Raw genomic sequence first — 19,852 nt, 5'->3', positions numbered from 1 at the left:
AAAATCATATAGCTCCAGTCAACAATGGGCAAATTGTATGTAAATCAATCACTATATTACACTGCATGTAAGCATGGCTAGAATATTCATGCACACCATCTCAGAGTTTAACTCTTTCAGGTGAAAATAACAAAATGAAACACCACAAATAAAGGAGCTCTACTTTATGCTGTCAGGAGGTATCCACCGTGTTTTCTTGTGCACATGTGTTGAACATGTCTGTCCATATGCTGTTTATATGCAAGTCCACAGCTGTCCACATCTGTATCTCTCCTGGAGTATGATCAGGGCTATGCACTGTCCTGCTGCAGCACCAAATATGTATTCATCCGCAGCTGAAAATAGTCCCCAATGAATGCACCATTTACTACTTTTTGGGTAATATTTATAAACACATTGCACTGCCCAGCTTCCTAAATCACTTACCCTTTATTCAAAATTAAACTATGTGTTTTTGATGCATTTAAATAAGAACAAATAGGCTTGGGGCTCAGGGACATTTGACTTTTCTTGAGTTTTGCTGACAACAACAAAATCATTGAATAACACAAGAATGATGTTTTAAACAGAGCCTCCCATTTTAATTGATAAGTGTCTACAGTAGAATACTTCCAGTGTAAGATTTTTAACATTGACCTTGACATTTTGTCTTATATCATAACTCAGTGATGTGGATTATAATATTTTTTATGGGATATATGGTTTACTTTGCAACACACTTTTAATAACCTTTGTACATCTACCCATTATATGAGTTTGCATCAAAATGAACACATCAGGCTTCAAGAAAAGACTTTAGATTTTCACATAAATTCAGCAACTGCAAAAGTGTTTCAAAGAGATGATAGTACATAAACACACACAGGCAGACACACATGTTGAAGAATAGCTTCTGTTGTCCTTGTTTCCTGTTGTCAGTAATCTCCCAAAAGGAACAAGTTGCAGTTTATTTAATCTCAAGAAACAACAAGCCACATAAAGACTGTCGTTTCCCAGCTGCACGGACAGACAACAAACACTTCAGAGCAGCAGTGTGAGGACAGTAACAAGCCTCTGTCTCAGAGGAAGAAGTGAAACATCTCTCTCCTTTGAATCTGTCTTTACATCTGGAAGTGAAGGTTAGGCAGGAGTGCTTGTGTAAAACATATCAGATAGATGTTATCTTTTGAGGTCCAACTCAATCAAGGATTACGTGAACCAACTGTGAAGCTTTATGGGGCTCAAATGTTGCTAAGTGATGCTGTTTTTGTTTTGAACTAACACTTGAATAAAACAAAACTCTCTTCCCCTAGAATGAGATCTTTGCGTCTCGTCACCAGGATGTGAACAGTGTGGCCTGTATTGAAGACAAATGCTATGTCCTAACATTGGCACAGTATTGTCGGTAAGAGAGAAAGCATTTTTACATGTTGTGGTGACTTTAGGATTTTTCTTTACCACATTTCTTTTGCATAAAACATATTACTTTTGAAAGATGACATGGTGCTGTAATTCTACAGAAATGGTTTATGAAGCTCTTTTAAAAACCACCAGCCAGGTTTTCTTAGTTCTCAGACATTTTGAAGCTACAGATTTATGTTTTAATTGTTTTCCTGAATGTTTCTGGAACCTGATTGAGCTTGACGTCCTGTGTTATATGCTGTGTCCAGATTTTGTGCCTTGGTAAAACGCCGCAGGGAGGGCGTACATGACAGTGCTGCCTCCCTCATGGTGCCACCCATCGTTGGCAACGCCATGCCCACCCACCACTGTGTGCCCGATGACATCGACCCAGAGCTGGTGTTTTTCAGTCGACACGTCTATGACTTCCGCTATGGACGCCTCCTCAAGAACTTGCAGTAGCATCTGACAAGCGTGACACATTATGCTAAAGGACGTGAGCTAATGTTACTCTGGTTTCATCCTCCACAACTTTTAATTAGCTACAATCCTACCTGCTGCCTCTGTGAGAGAGGAACTGGAAGTTTAGGATGAAGGAGACACGAGCTTATTTTGATTTGAAATCACTTGTTCATACTTAACATGCCACACATTTATTTAGCAAGAGTAATGGTCTGACATATTGTATATGAGTTATTATGGCAGTGTAAATGGTCTTTATTATACATGGCTCTCTGGTGTTGTAGCAGCTGTGTGAAGAACCTGGAATATACTCTGCTGTAGAAAATGCTACTGTAGCTCTTAGAAATGTGACATTTGATAGATATGAGGAGAAGTTGTTGTTTCATGTGAATAGTGTTACTATCTGCCTGCAGATATCAGACACAAAAGGTTTCCATGATATGCCATAGATGAAGAAAATCTGAGACATATTGTGCTGAAACAAAGAGATTCCTGAGCGGCTTCAGACTTAAACACATTCAGCATTAGATTTCTCTCTAATTTGCAGTTGATCAGTGCCCATTTCTTCCCAAAAGCTAGATGAGAAGATTGCAACCACTCACATGTCTGTATGGTAAATATACCACCAGCAACCATTTAGCATAGCTCTACAAACATACTGGAAACAGGAAGACACAGCCAGCCTCCAGTCCTTATGCAAAGCTAAGCTAACTGGGTGTCGGCTCCAGCTACAAATTTACTATACAGGCATGAATATCTACAATTTAACATTTAACATTTAACCAGTTTCACAGCTTTGAAGAAAGGTCTTGATCAGAAGATTTGATTAAATATACTCAAGTTTTATTACCACTGATCACTTTCATAGACAGCAAAAAATGAAATGTGTTTTTTTGGCAATCTCCTCTGAGTTTCTGAGATAATTATAGGTTTTATGTCATATCTGTAACTCTGAAATCCACCTCAGTGGTGATGTTCACACTGTAGGACAGACGTGCACGTTTCAAAGAAAGCACAGATGAGTTTGTTTGGTTTCGCGCGTGAAGATGTCCAACGAGCTGAGCATTGAGGGGATTTTTGTTATGCCAATGCCGTGGAATATTTTACTTTCTCAAAGCTGTTTGCCAGAGGTGTGATTCAACTCTGGTGTCAGCTAACTGTATATTTGCATTTATATGTCTGGATGAGTGTCTGATCCTGGCAGATGGCATCAGTTAGTCACCCATATTCTTGTTTCTTCACCGAGGAGATGGTGAGTAATGTATTCAGTGTAGCATTTAGATCTGTGATAATGATTCATTCCTATGTTTGAGAGAAGATGTGTATTTATTTCTGTACTGAGAAAATATAATTTATTTTCAAAAGATAATTTAAAAAAAAATAGATTTTTAGATGAGTGGCTTTCATTCCTGAAAGAAGGTCAACATTGTCTCTCCTTAGCTGCACTGTCTAAGATGAAAAGTGTGTGAGTCATTTGCAATAGTATATCTGTGACTGATTGAGCTTGCTTGCCCAATACAAGCCTATTAAATGTTGTATTGAGATGTTGAAGTCCTCGAGGCAGATTTGGGGACGCACCTGGAGTATTTGGAAGGATATCAGATACAGTTTGAAGGACACCTGCTAACATGTGACCAGAGATGCTTAACGTGCAGGACCAAAACGTACCTTGGCCTCTCCCAGCTTCCTGTCATTCTCCTTTCACATCTCCTCAGATGATAAAGCTTTGCCTCTTCACCTTTAAATGCTGAATGCTACAATGATTTAAACATACCTTGCCATTAGCCTGTGCCCTTGATCTTGCTGCCTTATAGAACATTCCCAGCCTTTCATTTAGAAATGTGCACCAATCTCAGCCTGGGGTTATGAAGCTTCTTTGTGTGCTGATCTAGATTCCTAGATGCTTGAAATGCATCTCAGGTCCATCTCATTGATATGATCTGAAACGTAATACTGACCCTTGATCAACACTTTTATTTTGACACATATCTGCACATGTTTGATTCAAACTGAAAGTGGTGTTTAGTATTGAATACCTTAAGACTAGATGGCTGTTAAATAGTTTGACATTTTGAAAAATATTCACATTCTTGCAGTGTTACGCGGGAGGATTGATACCACTCAGTCACATAAAGACTGAAGGCAAGGGGAGCCTGGTTCTGTCAGAAAAGATGACTGAGAGGCAGCTCTGTGGCTCACCTGGTAGAGCGTGTACCATTAAGGCTCAGTCCTAACCGCAGTGGCCCGGGTTTTCCAATCCAACCCATGGCCCTTTGCTGCATGTCTTTCCCTCTCTCTCTGTCCTATCTAATAATAAAGGCAAAAAATGTCATTAAGAAAAGGTGACTAAAACCAGCACCTCTTATGATCACAAATTCACACGTTATGTCTTGTTTAATCTGTAACAATCAAAGTGTTCAAACAAGAGTGTGCTGCAGTTTCCCCATGCTTTCAGTCTTTGTTTAGCTAAGCTAACGGGCTAGGAGCTCTAGTTCTAGTTTCTAGTTTCATATTTGACATGGGAGTGGTCTTGATCTTTTCATCTCACTCTCTACAAGAACATATTGTTCCCAAAATGTCAAACATTTCCTTTAAGTTTGTAGTTTTATTCTTCTCAAATAACAAGCTGTGGTTAGCTTGATTTGTAACAGTTGATGAATTCTACTTGGTTTGGTACAAACAGTCCTAAAAAGTCCATAGAAAACTCCTCCCAGCATAATCCACGTTCTAACTGTCCATCTGCATGCTCATTATGTTCCAAACAACATCATTTTTGCCAAAATATTGCTAAAGAAACTTTTTGGCAGAGCTCTGTGGATGGTGATAGCACAACACAGACGTGGTGTACTTTGCCATGAACAGTGAAGACATGGATTATACAGGAGTGTTTGAGACATCACGTCTTTTCCTCTGCTTTGAAATTTGTCACTCTTTCAATACCTAGGAGCCACAAGTGCTGTTCCACATAAAGGAGGACAGCACGAGCTATCTGTGGCTACCTTGCAAGCACAGGGGTGAGTCTTTGATAGTCAAAATGTTTCGGGTGGAATATCACTTGAAACTGGCCACATCCTGTCTACTTCTGCTTTATTCCCTGTACGAAGGGTGGGGTAGATTGACTTTGTGTGTTAATTTACAAAACCAGAATTCAAGTTATTTTGAATAACAAGTCTCCTCAGATGAATATATTCATATTGGTTAATTCAGTTCAGTAGACTAAAATGAAGTGAATAGACCCTGTCATTTCAGTCTGCCTTTCTCAGTCGACCAAAGGTGATCAGTCTGTATGAAAAGAGGAGAAAGATCTCTCTACTGACGGAAACATTTTACTGACTATTGATGCATGATGTATGTGGTAAAGCCCACACAGCACAATACTACAAAGCAGAAGTGGGTAAACTACATTTGGTTTGATTTCAATTTTTAAATCTGAGCGGGTGTTTTTTGGATCAGTGTTAGAAACCACACTCAGTTCATATTATGGCCTTAGGAATCACTCAGCAAACGAACCATTTAATCAAGATGTGTGATACTTATGTCTTAGTTGGTCCTCTGTGCCTATTCCCATTAACCCGTATATATTCCAAGCATTTTCCATGAAGAGAAGGACGAGCAGTTGCTGTTGTTTTTACTCACCTTCCAAATGCCTTTCATTTTTGTCAGATGACAGTCGTCTGATCTTGAATCACCACAAAGAAATGTTTGCACCAAAAAGAGAGAGCGAGAGAGAGAGAGAGAGAGAGAGAGGAGGGTATTAAAACATGAATTTAACTTCATTCCCAGGTGTACAAAAACTTAAAACTTTGGTTCCTCTGATGTGAATTTCTGTTCATATTCTTTGCATGACATTTTGGAGATATCATGGAAATATTAATCACAGCACAGATTATTTGTATGGTTTCAAATGGACCTCTGTAATATAAGAAAAATATTTAATTGTAATAAATAATATATGAGTTTGAATGTGTTTGAAAAATTTTTTTTTTTTTTTTTATGGCTTACATCTGGTTTACTTGGCAAAGACTCCAGCCAGGTTGACAGCTGTAGTAATGGTTGTTGTCCACACGGTGGCTCTCTCTGACCTGGTTTTATCGAATACAGTTATCACAGCACTGAGAGGTGTTTCATAAGATCTTAATACTGATGTGTCAAATATTGTATGAGTGGAGTTAATGCAGCACTGGAAAGACAATATTTAAAAGACAGTATTGACACATGCAGTCAGTATTAACTGAATACAGGCTTGTAGGATACTTGAGACAGCAAGCTATATACAAATTATAAACTTAATAAGTTTTATCAAGCTCCTGTGTAATGATGACAGAATTGATTAAATCCATTAATGCTCACAACATCTCAACTCTCCCTCAGTCAAGTACATACTTATTATATCGTGTATACTTACCTGTTGTTTCTGTATGGACAATTTAATTAGAAATATAATATATAATTTCAGGAATTATTTATCTGCCTCTGCATGGGGAAAACATAGAAAAATAATATTTTAGCGACATTAATTGAAATTACTTTTCATTGCCTCAAGCCTTTACCTTTTTGTTTCTGCATTTCTACTCTTACCACCTGAACTGATTATGATCTGGTGAGCCGTAGAGACAACAACAGGAAAGAGAAGAGCGTGAGCATCTTGAAAGCAGACACAAGGAGACATAAATGATCTAACCTCAATAATCAGGACTCTGATGAATATGTATAAGGGCTCTGGCACTACTCAATCAGGCTATGAGGTTTTTAATGGCATGAGGAGGTAAATCATTTGCATCTGTAACAGCGAGCATGTGTGGGATAAGAGTCAGAGAGTTCAGCTGCGTCACTTCACAGAATATTTAGTATAGTGAGATTGTGTGCCTGTGTGCATGCTCAATGAGTGTGCAGTGAATGTGTTCATGAATATGTCTTGTTTTCTGCAGTGGCAGCCGTACAGGATCTATGATTCCAAATCAGGAGTGGTTGCACTCCAGGGGGTATGTCTGCATTAAAAGTATTGGATAAACATTTGAAGCTGTTAAGTAAAAGTAAGATTTAAACCTTAAATAGTAAGGGATAAAGAGTTAAAATAATTAGCTTCATGTAATGGATAAACACTTGAAATAGCTAAAAGGATAAACAGTTAAATAGTTTGATAGAAAGAGGCTAATTTAACCATTTAGCAATTTCTACCCCAAATATTATTTATAAACAGTTTAATTTGTTAACTAGCCATAAGTAATGAACAGTGGTGGTAGTATAATGAACACATAAAATATCAACAAAAATGATCATATGTGGAACATGGCGAAAGATACTTGAGTTCATATTGAGGTATGTCCGACAAAAACGGTTGTGAACCACTGCTTTTAATTATACTTTCACAGATAACACAGGCAGTTAAAGCAGTGACCGATTGCTGTAGATTCATGTCAGTAACCATTAACATTGTTTTCTACGAGCACAATATATTCAAGAGAAAAAAACTACATTTTTCCCCTAAGCCTCTCCAACAAAAGATCTTCCCATGTGTTAGAGGAAAACTGTCTGAAGAGGTGAAGAAATGGCCTCAAATGGGATTACCTCATGTCATGTCAGACAGCTCCATGAACTTGTGCTGGGGGGCAAATGTATTTCAGTAGAGGTCCTGCAGTGTTTAAATTACACCCCCTGCAAGGCTTTCCATTGACTGACTCATTCTCATCTTCACTATCCTCTCTTCTCAACCTCTCCTGCCCTCTGAGCAGCTGAACACATTAGCAATGTACTGAATCACAGGCACAGAGGCCTCACCCCTTGAGAAGTTTCGGTTAATCAAGGGGATTCGGTGTTGTTTGTTCTGTTAAAATTCAGAGGAATGTAACATATGGTATTACATATTCTCGCTTGTTATGTTGTAAGAAATATAAAATTCAACATGACAATGCTGATCTGTTTTTTTCAGACTTATGTAAGAGCTGAGGCTGAATGCTTCCTGATTCATTCGGAAGAGTTCTTCCTGCTGTTCTTTTGGTTTCTGCAAAATCCTCTCCACATGAAGGCAGAGGAAACAATTAAGTCATTACATAGCAAACATTCAGGATTTTCATGCTCCATCAAAACTCTGACTAATTATTCTAGGGTTTTGTAAGAACCTCTCCGCTCAGGTAAAGCTGTGACTCCACAGGAGGTGTTTTTTTTTCTTCTTTTTTTTCTAAGAGCCTAATGAGTCTAGAGAGGAAAAAAATACCACACAATAGCAAGTGCAAGCCTGTGGTTTGTTTTCTTCAGCTCAAAATTTCCTGCAAGGTTACTGTAGAATTGTCTCTTTTGTTACTGTTTTTTTTCTGTATCATCACAATGACTCCATATGTTTTTAAGAGTTGATTTATATTGTTTTTCTACTCTTTCCGAGGTGATCTGCCTTCAATATATTGCATTTGGATAATTTCATGCTCCCATTAGCAGAGGTGACAGCAGTTGCACTTCCCTGATATGATATTCGACCAGTAGTATCTTGTTATCTTTTGCTGTAAACTCATTTGTCGGAGGACTGCATCCTTACTTACACTACCTGTGCTTGGTGATCATCTCCCAACCGTCAGCTGCTAAAACATACTCTTCATACCCTGTAAAGTGGTCTGAAAAGGAGATCTGGGATTCTGAATGAAAAGCAGCCTCTTCACCACCATCCTGTCAGATGCTCTTTTTTGTGAGATAAAATCTGAGAACATGAGATCAGGAAAAACAGCCATTTATAAAATTTACAATGGGATGCATTAGGTAGCATCTAAAAAGACACCACTGATCTTAACTTAGAATAAAGAGACATCTATGCACACAACTGGACCGTGTTTGATTTGAGTTTTCTTTTTGCAGATATCAGACTGTATTTTGGATCTAATTGCTCATTAATCATTATTAATGGTGTGTCAACAGATAAAATAGTTTTCACAGTATCAGAGACCTCATGATTATATATATAAAAAACCTTTTCAAAAGATCTTTTAAATGATCAAGGTCTTAAACCTTGTTTTTTATTGTGTTATTCATTAACAGTTTCACGGGTTTATTCATTGTAATATTTTTTTACATATCCTAATAAACAGCATAGCTGATGATGCATGAGGCTTTTTTTACTCTATCGCCATCTAAAAGTTGACATTTAAACAGATCAGATTTTGTGCATTGCATTCTGTTCATCAAATGTCACAGCTGCAGCAGAAAGTGAGAAATATCCTTGAACGGCTCAAGGCCAAACTGAATGACAGAAACACATTATTCATTCATTCAGCACAGAAACTCTTCATGTTCCGATTTTAATACTCAACCATATTAATCATATTGAGAGTGAAAGATGATTTAAATAAACCACTTTATTGAGAGGAATCCAACAAAATATATCTAATATTATATATGTAATACACATGTACAATTAACCAAACCCACTATCAGTTCAAGGAATGGCAAATGAACACTACGTATGAACGGCACATTTTATATACATAAATGTAAGATGATGCAGATAATTACAAGAATATTAATATGTACAATAAACTGATTTTTTTTAAAAAATCTAAATTTCATTGTGTTTTTTTTTTTAAGGATAAGAGCAAAGTCAAGGTCTAAAGTATATATAAGTTCACAATATCATATTTTTAGTGCTACATGGACTTTCAGTGCATAAACATCTATACATAAAAACAATAAAGTCATAACACACATAATTCCTTTAAATAAAAATAGGCTAATGTTTTTACATAAATTCAGTGATAGAGACAGTGTGTATTGTTGTTTCATGAAAGCCAACTCCACTTTGTGAGTTGTTTGAATTTCACTGTACTTTAAGTGAATTCTGTTTTCACTCCATTTGTCTGTCAGTATGATGGCTGAGAAGATTCTTATTACATCTGATGTGAAGAAGATGCATCATTTCCTATGCACCGAAAACACTGTTGAGTAAAATTCTTGTGTCTGCTTGTCTGAAACGACAACTTAAGCATAGCTGTCTTGAGGAACAATGCTATTTGCAACAGCACCTGGTAAATCTGCCACAATAGTGGAGGTGTGAAGACGTGGCATTCTATGAGACATTGTAAAGATGCTTGATACTCGACCCCTGTCCTTTCCTTTTCCTCCTCGGCGGGACAAGAAGTGCCGACATAGATAGGACAGGAACTTGTCATGTAATGAGGCGTAAATAAAGGGGTTGTAGCAGGCAGAGCTCATGGCAAACAGGTGACTCGACACTTGGATGACATTTATGTAATTCTTCCCCAAGATGTTGAAGTCTGTGTCCAGGTCACGGATCAGATTCACCACCTGCAAAGGTAAACGGTGTTTTCTCAAGCATTCATTCAAGGTACCATCCATTTGATAATTAAATTGAAAATAAATTCCTTTAGGACTTTGTTATTAGTTGTTCGACTTTCTTAGAAGTACTGTTATTCACTTGCTGTGTCACGAATTCAAAATGTTTGTTCAGTTGAGCTCAGTTCAAAGACTCGCGGTCACTGTCTAGGTAGTTAGTCACTTTTTTTTCTGAGCATTGCACCAGCACTCAAAGTTACTTCAATATGTAGTCTACATTAATAAATAAACAAATCACATCACATACTCCCCTAACATTTGGCTTCAGTATGTTTAGTCTGTTGCTGTTTCAAGCCATTACATTCCATTCACTACTAAACTAGATCAATACGATCAGTGTTTCTAAGTTAAACAGCAACTATTTGCAACAGAATTATCAGATTATGGTTGTTCCTCTGACTTTTGTTGACTTTTTATAAGCTATTCAGAACAAACTGAGCTAACCACAGTGCTAAAAGCTTGCTAAAGCTACTGATTCAGGTAGTGACAGTGGTGATTCAGTATAGCCAGTTCGCGTTAAAGAGTCAATGTTAAAGATTAATTCCTACATGTAGGGGACACCTCTGTTTTTTGCCTTCTTGCTAAGAAAGAGATGACGAAATCAATCCCACTATCATGTCTATGCTGTTAATACGCAGCTACAGTGAGCTTACAGCCGGTTAGCTTAGCTTAGCAAGACTAGGAAAGGAAAGAGCTAGCCTAGCTCTGTCCAAAGGAAACAAAATCCCTCTAGCTTTTAACAGCACCTCTAAAACACACATTATATCTCGTTGGCTTAATATGTGCCAAAAGGGACGTGTATAAAATATGTGTAATGGTTTTATTAGGGTTTACGTGCTTGTGTCTCTTGGACGGAGCCAGGCTAGCCATTTCCCTGTTTCCCTAAGCTAAGATAACTTGCTGCTGGCTGTAGCTAACACGAGTGGTGTCAATCTTCTGGACTCACTATTGGCAAGAAAATGGGTAAACATATTTTCCAAAATGTGTAACTATCAAACTATAAATCTCTCATTTCACACCTGTAAAGGGAGCCATGAGAAGGCGAAACAGAGGACAGACACCAGCAGCAGGCAGAACGTCCTCCTCCTCCGTCTACTCCAGGTGGCCCTTGCAGATCTCAGCTCTGGACATGCAGTCAAGCCAGATGTGGTCCTCTGCTTCAACTGATAGGATATAGCACAGTAGGAAATGGAGACAGCAACCAGAGGGACAAAGTAGGAGAAGAAGAGAATGAAACAGGAGTATATAAGGCGACCTCTCTCCTGGCCGTCCCAGAACTCCTCACACACGGCCATCTGTAGGCCTGCAGCCCGCAGGTCCAGGTAGACTGTGTGCAGCGCTGTAGGTGTGGATAAAGCCAGAGAGGACAGCCAGATTAGGACCACCAGACCCCAGCAAAACTGGCAACCTGCTCTTTTGCGAATGGGATAAGCCACAACAACGTAACGATCAACTGCAATGGCCATCAGGGACAGGACCGCTGCGTAGACAGCTGCAGACTGCATTACAGTGACAAAATGACACATGTGGGGTCCAAACACCCAACCACGCTTGTCAAAAGCGTAGGATGCCGTCAAAGGGACACAGAAGATGGACATGACCAGGTCAACGAGAGCCAGGTTGCTAATGAGGAAGTTTGTGGTGTTGTGTCTTTTCTTGTTGTGCCAGATGAGAAAGAGCAGGAGGAGGTTGCCAGAGCAGGCGATCAGGACCACAGCAGAGTAGAGCGGGATGAAGAGGAGCTTCAGATTGAACAGGAGGTCCAGGCCAGAAAAGGAAGGAGCTGCGAACGGGGAGGTAGAGAAGAAGGGACGAGAAGAGTTGCAGCAAGAGGAGGAAAGGGAGGCTGAGGAGTCAGACATGAGTGGGGATGAAGAAGGAAAAGCTGGAGTAGAAGAGTTCACCCTGGATGGGGTCAGTGACTTCTCCCAGTCCATAGCTGCAGAAGTTAGAATGAAAAACAATTTATTATGAAATCGCATAAAAAAAAAACCTGCTGCATATTTTGCATACATCCTACCTGATTTACCATCATAATTGCCAACACATATTTATTGAACAACATTTTGATTGAGCCCAAAGTGGTATTAATGTGATGATAATATGTAGAAAATGAAGAGATGACTCACATTTGTACTGACTAATTAGTGACTCTCAGTCAATGTCATTAAAAAGCTGAAGCAGGGCTTGTAGCGCAAGTCTGCCTCAACAATAATACATCCATTTACTTTCATCTGTCTCACATTCACAACATCTTATCCTCTTCTCCTCCTCACTCTACGCTTCTCGCCTTTTATTTTTCTCTGCCTCTCCAAATCCTTTCCATCTCATCACTGACACATCTTTGGGTTTTTTGTAACCAGCCAGCAATCATTCATTCAATCCATGTGAGCTTCACTTTGGTGCTTTTTCCTCTTCAGCTCTTTATAGTCAAACTGATACTCGAAGATTGTCATCCTGAACATCTGCTAATACATCTTGTAAAAAGGTTTGTAAAATCTATGTATTTCCCATGGCTGTGACTTAGAAGATTTGGTTCATTAACAAACTAAAAATACACGACAGCAACGGAGAGAGCCGTGAGTGCACTTGAATGGCTTTTCTCTGTAAATGTTGCAGGATAACACAAGGACAACAGAAATCACAATAGTTTCCATGATAAATATATTTTAGGCCGAATGGCATCATTTCATTCTTCACATTTGCTACAGTGCATGCTCATTTTGTCAGTTTCATTCATATGACTATGAATCACACCTTATCTACAAAACAAACAAAAACAACAACAAAAGGAAAACAATCAGTATTTTTAGACAGATTTTGACAGAATTAGCCAAATTCCAAATAGTTCTAAATGAAATGAAGGAGCTGCTTCATTACATGGTTAACTGTAAATGAAAAACCTTCCCTGGCCTACTGCAGAGCATGAGTAAGTGCTTATTAATGACCGACTTAGGCTGAGCAGGACCTTCTGACCACAGCATTTGTCATAATGTTAGTTCTCATACTAAATTATGTGAATTCTTTTAGGAACACTGGTTAAATCATATCCAGTATAGATCAGAAAATGAGATACTCCTCTCATGGTGAATCAGCTCATTGTTATTGTTGTGATCTGATAAATGATTCACACAACTATAACTTAGCCCCTAAGACATAAAGATATAAAAATGATAATAATATTATTGATAAAAATCCCAATCTTAAACTTATCATAAAAACAGTTCACTCTCCAATGGATCTCATGCAAAACTGTCATTTGCCAGTGTACGAAATTTCAGAAAGCACAAATTAAAAGTATTAAAGTATTAAAAAGTACCTCTTAGAGAAGCCAGATGTCAGTCAAAGTTTGGTAACTTGGCGGACGGACAGCCCGGCACCTGTTGGTGTCCTCTGTCTGCAGGTGAGCGACAGTGTTGTGCAGCCTCTCCTCTTCACTGCAGCACGCTCTGATCCAGAATAAAGAGGTGTGCTCGTTCTGTCTCTCTCATCATACAGCATACAGTACGTGTTCATACGAGTAAGTCACATGGCTTGTCTGTCATTTCAATCTCACTCAGTATCATCCCTAATGAACAATCATTTTAATATCCTATGATATTCCTCTTGGGAACTATAGTGGCTGTCTGGTAATAAATAGTGAATTTATAATGACCTTGCCCTGTTTTATGGTTCTTTTTATCTGCCATGGAATCACTATAATTTTCCTGTTGGGACTTATAATGTGTCTGGGGTTTTATGTAGTCACTTTATAGTGACTGATACATTTTATGATGTTATTTCTCCTATATTGTCCATTGTTATCCCCCTTTTTTTTTTTTTTTTGAAACAGACATCTCAACTGAGTGGAGGAACTGACTTTTATAAAATTTATAATAAGGCACATAAAAAAATCACAATAGCCCGTTCCCTCATCTTCCCTGAATTATTTTGAATTCTGAATGCCATACTTCCTGCTGTGTGGTTTGTCACACTGTGGCCACTTTCTTAGCAAACACACCCACAAACCAACATGAGCGAGTGGAACAAAAATTGAACAATTAAGGGACAAACCACGATCTTTTTCCAGAAATACATATCTTAAATATTCATAAAACTAAACCTAATTTAATGATTGTGAGTCTTGTTGCTAGAGCCTCTGTGTGTGACTGAGTGATTCATCAAGTTATGTGCAAACGGTGATCCGGGACAAAATTCATTAGTATAGAACTCGACTAGGCTGATTTTGAAGATAATGAGGATGTCTATGAACCGGAGGCCATCTGAAATATTTAAGGATTTATCATTATTTTATCATAGCTCAAGTTGATACTAAATAATGATCACTGTCAATGCAATAAGCTGTAGCATGTAGTGTCAGTTTGATTGACCCTCTGGGGTCTTGGCCATTTTTTCATTTTACTGATACCTTAATATTTAAAATTCTGTATAAATTCAACACTGTAAGATACAAACAAACAATTGATATCATTTTTTTCAACACAACCTGTCACTGATGTCACATGAAATATAAATAGTTATAAGACCGAGAATAAAATTAGAATTTTTTCCACATCTGCAAATGTTCACTGGCTTCACTTGTATTCTTCTATTATTCTAACAATAAAGTCTCTACATAGAAAAACATTATGTATTTATCTCACATGTCCATACACTTTTCTGGGTGTGATTTTTACTTGTGCCACTCATAAAACGAGCTTCCATTCAAGATAACGCAAATGGCCACACATTAGATTTCAGTGATTATGCCTACTGGAGTTGCCTGGTCTCCTGCTGAGCACACAGCACCAGGGGACATTTTTTTCCTTGGATCGGTCTAGACACTAATGAAGACAGGATCATTGGTGCTGTGAGAGCCTTTGAGTGCCTCCAATAGGCCATGTGGGTTGTGGGCTGTTCTTTCCTCTCTCTGGTGAGTCTCTCATGAAGGATGTAGCTGTTGTCACTGCACTACACAAAAAGTGAAAAATTTGCAGCACCACCTCATTGTGTTTGTGAAATGGTTGTGTCCATCTCACAAACTCAAGTGGCCCCAAAGTTCATGGCAGGCTTTACTAGGAAAGGTACTGACTTATAAGCAAGTCTAACTCCTGAAGGAAAAGCCTTAACACATGAAATCAGATGTGTCATCCCTGCTACTGTGTCCCAACGCAAAGCTCAAAACCCCATGTGGTTGGTTTTCCTTTCATGTACTGCCCGTATCTTGTCTGGGCCTCGACACTTTGTCCTGGGTGAAAATGGGTCTTGCATCTGTCTTTGATATGATCAAGCAGGGGCCCCAGGTGGAATAGATGGTCATGGTATACCTCACTTTCTGTCATTTTCTGTGAAAGTTCAGAAGATTTGTTTTGTTTTCTGTCTTCAGTATCTGCAGATTTCTGTTTCTGGAGTGCTCCATAGAAGATGAGGATACACTAAGTTTAAACTGTTACCTCAGTGAAAAACCTGTCCTGGGGGCTTTGCTGGGGGGAGTTTTTGTGGTGGTGGAGGAGTATCATCATCCATTTCTGTTCTCCAGGAGTCTGTTTGTTGGAACCTTAAGCTACACTGATGTAGCAGCTGTGACTGTATCCCTCAAAGATCCAACATATTTCCAGAATTCATTATTGTAATTTCCTTGCAAGGTCATCAGTCCTAGTATGCTCATTTAAAGATAAATATACGCTTTAAGCTTTTGGAAACACTATAAATGTAAATTAATAGATAGAAAGATGAAAAACTATTTTTTAATAGTCAGTTTGGATTAATACTATAATATTCTGCTATAATTTAAAGTTAAATATTTTCCTTTATTTCAGGGATGACATTCAGTGTTAAATAGTTGCTTGGACTCTTGTATCAGGGGACATCACAGCTGGATATCTTTATTAACACCCTCCAGAGAAGGAAATTACATTTTAATCAAGGGTGGGAGGATAGGTGCCAATCAAATTTTAATTTCCTGCCATTCAGGGCCTCACACTTTCTGCCATCCCAGTCCAACTTATTACCACAAGACAGGATTCTGTGTTGGCAAGTAACTAATTATCTTACTGAAGCAGTAAATCTGGAATAAAGTCCACTTTATTATGTCAAGATAACTGGCAGAATGTGTTCTCCACTTGAAAGGAAAATGACAAACACAGTTGTAGTTTTACTGCATTCAGTAGATTTCACACTTTCAGTCCTCTGGGTCCTAGAAGACAGACAGCAAGCTAATTAGGGCATCCCCAAAGGTTTTCATGTCAAGGACCCCATTTGAAATTGAATCACAGAATGAAGCCATGGCTGCCGTTATTCAAATGAACACCATGATTTTCCCATGCTGAATTGATTTAATTCAAAATTACAATCACTTTATAAACTAATGTTTTAAAACTAATTTTTAAGTTACATCCAGCTAAAACTATTGCAGTCTAATACAGTAACAATAAAATAACAATTCTGCAATTAATTTTACCGTCAGACAGCCAGAGCCAAGGCCATATTGTTATACGGTTGTCTATACGCACGTTTGTCCATCCCATTCTCATGGAAACAGTATCTCAGTAACACCTTGACAAAGCTTCAAATTTGGCAAAATGTTCACTTGGACTCAAGGATAAACTGATTAGATTTTGGTGATTAAAAGTCAAAGGTCAAGGTCACAGTAGCAACACGAAATATGATTTTGGTCTTGTGAACGCAATATCTCCATAACACCATGAGGAAATTTCTTCAAATTTGGTGAGAATGTTCACCTGGACTCAAGGATGAACTGATAATATTTTGGGGGCTAAAGGTCAAAGGTCAAGGTCACAGTAGCATCACAAAACATGATTTTGGCTTTGTGAATGCAATATATGGAGAACTCCTGAAGGGAATCCTTTCAAATTTGGTACAAACATTCACTTGGACTCGAGTCCTGTTTTCTTATTACCAATATTTTCAGTCTTTCAGAGAGTTTATTACATTAAATATTAAAATAAGTGTTTCCTTCTTTCTCTAGCTTGTAAAATTTGTGAAATAACAATGTTATGGCTCTTTGCTGCCACCTAAAGATACAACAGTCAGAAAGCTACACAAAACCTGCTACACTTGACACTGCCTATCCTTTCTCTTGCTCTCTTTTATGCACTTCGTCACATTTGTACCTCTACATAAAAGGACCCTCATTCATATAATGTATTCCCTAGCCGCTAATCCTACCCCATACAAAAGAATCCCTTACCCTGACTGTACTCTCAATGGAAAACATACATTTAACCTCAAACCTAAAACAGTCCACACTTTGCCAACATGTCCTCACAAAACATACAAGAGTGTGCATGCAAGCACACATGCAAGCGTGCACACATGCAATTCAGTGTCTCAAAATATTCTAAGTTTTAAATGCATTTCAGCTGCACCTCAGCTATCCAGCTAAATATTACTGCACCAGGGCTTGCTAATGAGCAGACCAATCAAAAGAATCAATACTCCTTGTTTTTATTGCAACGTGGGTGAAACCTAATGTAAAATCAACATGGCAAAAATAAAGATGTTACACACTTTGTTACAATATAGGGGAAAAAAAATCACATTCATACTTTAGATGTCACAATTTCTAGACAGAAAAATAATGTGTCTGGAAAATGCATTGCTTATGTCATATGAGTTTGATTTACAAGATGATACTGCACGTGGTCCTTCATTAACCTTTGTGTGTGTAGGGTAGCGAGCTATTCATGTGACAGATAAAGAAGTCTAGTCACGGGGCTAGACGCTAATTCTTCTGCTAGAGGACAAACAAGTCTAATTTCAAACTCTTTATTATATATTCTTAATGGTGTGCTGTGGTTGAAGGGATGAGGAGCAAAGACAAAACACGCCTGACTGAATAAGTACTTAACACTCAGTTGCTGGGGATACGGAGAATGATGACGGGCTATAATTGCTTCTTGATCGCTAATAACAAAAGCATTGGCCAAAAACAGCAGTATGACATAACACAGCTCGAAATGAATGTGGTGGCTAACAAGTCCCCCTTATTGAATACACTCCAAATTAGTTCTTCTGTCAGTGTTACTATTTTAACACATTCATTTCTCTGGGCTGTGAGTGTCATCTTCTTCAGTGTTGTCTCTCTCTCCCTCTGTGTCCTCTCCGTTTTGTGTTTGGTTTTGTCCCGCTGGCTCCTTATTCTGAGACGGCCTCAGGAGATATTCCAGCTCCTCTGCGCTGATGGCCACCTTCTCAGGAATCAACCACCTCTTGAAGTGTTCGAGGGCACTGGGAATGGGGGTACACAAAAAAATCAATGGTGTTAAGATGAGAAGAGATCTATCTAATGCTCTCGACTGCCTGGGAGGCCTGTATTATCCTTGCCAGTGTGTAATGGCATTGATTTGTCATACATTGAAATTTAGGTGTCTAGGATACTGTCTTTGCTTTGGATTTAATGGGGCAGTTTTTGGAAAACTAGAAAGTTATATACACACACACCAGGATAATGCTTTACATCAAGTCCATGTCCTACCTCTCATCCATGTCACCTCCTTGGAAAAGCTCTGAGGTCTGGGCATCATGTAGGAATCTATCCCAGCATTCTTTCTTAGCTTGAGACAACGAGCGCAACATGTCCCTGGAGGTCACATCACTGGACTGGCCCTTTAACTTCTTAAGACGGTTCTCTGGAGCAAAATATAGGCAAAACATACTGCGCTTTACATCTTACATCAAAGTTAGAATTGACATTTTTTTTAAATTGTGGCTCAGGGACAACAATTGCAAACTGTTTTTTTTTTATATATTTTTTTTTGAGAAGTTGCTATAAAGGTGTATGTTAAGTATTTGTGATGAATTCAGTTTTTCTTGCAGGTGTTTCTACATTTGAAGCCCTCTCACCTCTACTATGTCCCACACATGTTGAATGAGAAGGATGTATGATGGATGGCATGATCAAGTGGATGGCAGTCAAGGTGAAATAAATAGGGCATGAGGATTACTGTCATGAAGGGGCAGAGAGAAGCAAGACAATACCCAAACTAGCTATGTAGATCTCAGAATCCTCCATGGGTTCCCACTTGGCACTGGGAGAACTAACATTTGTCCCATTTGACTGTCCATTGACCCGTACTCCTGCTTGTGCTGCTGGCTGGAATGAGTCTTTGAACTCGGTGTTGTTCTCTGGAGCTGCCTCAGCTTTCACCTCAGGGAGACTGGAGCAGATCTCGGACCACAGCTCCCCACTGGACCTGACCTCCTGACTCTCGAAGTCGTCGGTCATTCTGGTGCAGTCACAGATGTCAACATCAGTTATCAAAATCACTTAGCGTTAGCCTGTTTTTGCCTGTGCCTTGGTATTTCATCAATATTCAGATGGAGGTGTTTTGAGACATTTAGATTAAAGACAGAAATTGAGACAAGGCACATTTCACAATGCAAAAAGAAATCAAAAACTGAGATTAATTAACACAATATGAGGCTTAACTGCTGTTAAACCTACTGTTTTTAGGCATTTCAAATGCTCTTCAAGCGGCCTGTCACCGTAATCAATTGCATTTATGTCATCTCAACAACTTACCTGAGTGAAAATCGGCAAGTAAAATGTTATTTATTCTGATATATTAAGTTAAAGATTAAAGGTTAGCCTCGCTAGCTAACTGCGTCCATGATCCACAGGCTTTAAGGAGCGACGGCCCACTTCCTCATTTCGGGGGCATATGATTGGACATTG

At 38.6% G+C, this 19,852-nt stretch overlaps 3 protein-coding genes across 4 annotated transcripts in view; 1 reads left to right on the top strand and 2 right to left on the bottom strand.

Moving 5' to 3' along the window:
• The window catches only part of bahd1 (bromo adjacent homology domain containing 1), a 28,493-nt gene extending 22,688 nt beyond the window's left edge, over positions 1-5,805 (top strand). For both annotated transcript variants that reach the window (XM_071498061.1, XM_071498062.1), the window contains 2 exons: positions 1,293-1,384; positions 1,650-5,805. In XM_071498061.1, coding sequence (XP_071354162.1) covers positions 1,293-1,384; positions 1,650-1,842 — 285 coding nt within the window. In that variant the 3' untranslated portion in view covers positions 1,843-5,805. The remainder of the gene's footprint in view (positions 1-1,292; positions 1,385-1,649) is intronic.
• Positions 5,806-9,190: 3,385 nt separating this feature from the next.
• prlh2r (prolactin releasing hormone 2 receptor) lies at positions 9,191-13,617 on the bottom strand. Its single transcript, XM_071498068.1, has 2 exons — positions 11,196-13,617; positions 9,191-10,128 (listed from the first exon to the last, which is right to left on the bottom strand). The coding sequence occupies exons 1-2, from the start codon at positions 12,189-12,191 to the stop codon at positions 9,802-9,804; spliced, it is 1,323 nt and encodes a 440-aa protein (XP_071354169.1). The 5' UTR covers positions 12,192-13,617; the 3' UTR covers positions 9,191-9,801.
• Positions 13,618-17,606: 3,989 nt separating this feature from the next.
• ccdc32 (coiled-coil domain containing 32) lies at positions 17,607-19,851 on the bottom strand. Its single transcript, XM_071498073.1, has 4 exons — positions 19,700-19,851; positions 19,156-19,403; positions 18,653-18,806; positions 17,607-18,405 (listed from the first exon to the last, which is right to left on the bottom strand). The coding sequence occupies exons 2-4, from the start codon at positions 19,400-19,402 to the stop codon at positions 18,216-18,218; spliced, it is 591 nt and encodes a 196-aa protein (XP_071354174.1). The 5' UTR covers position 19,403; positions 19,700-19,851; the 3' UTR covers positions 17,607-18,215.
• Position 19,852: the final 1 nt, after the last annotated feature.

This window comes from Trachinotus anak, unplaced genomic scaffold (assembly GCF_046630095.1).
Source record: "Trachinotus anak isolate AG129_WGS33_773 ecotype Australia unplaced genomic scaffold, CSIRO_AGI_Tana_v1 ptg000015l, whole genome shotgun sequence".
Classification (NCBI taxonomy): domain Eukaryota; kingdom Metazoa; phylum Chordata; class Actinopteri; order Carangiformes; family Carangidae; genus Trachinotus; species Trachinotus anak.
This window is presented reverse-complemented; position numbering and strand designations above follow the sequence as displayed.

Excerpts from the sequence above, each read along its gene's own strand:
- ccdc32 (XM_071498073.1), bottom strand. The coding sequence starts at position 19,402 with ATGACCGACGACTTCGAGAGTCAGGAGGTCAGGTCCAGTGGGGAGCTG. Across the intron at positions 18,807-19,155 it reads GATCTACATAGCTAGTTTGG|AGAACCGTCTTAAGAAGTTA; the intron begins GTATTGTCTTGC and ends ATTTTGCTCCAG. Across the intron at positions 18,406-18,652 it reads GGAGGTGACATGGATGAGAG|TGCCCTCGAACACTTCAAGA; the intron begins GTAGGACATGGA and ends CCCCATTCCCAG.
- prlh2r (XM_071498068.1), bottom strand. The coding sequence starts at position 12,191 with ATGTATGCAAAATATGCAGCAGGTTTTTTTTTTATGCGATTTCATAAT. Across the intron at positions 10,129-11,195 it reads TCTCATGGCTCCCTTTACAG|GTGGTGAATCTGATCCGTGA; the intron begins GTGTGAAATGAG and ends TTACCTTTGCAG.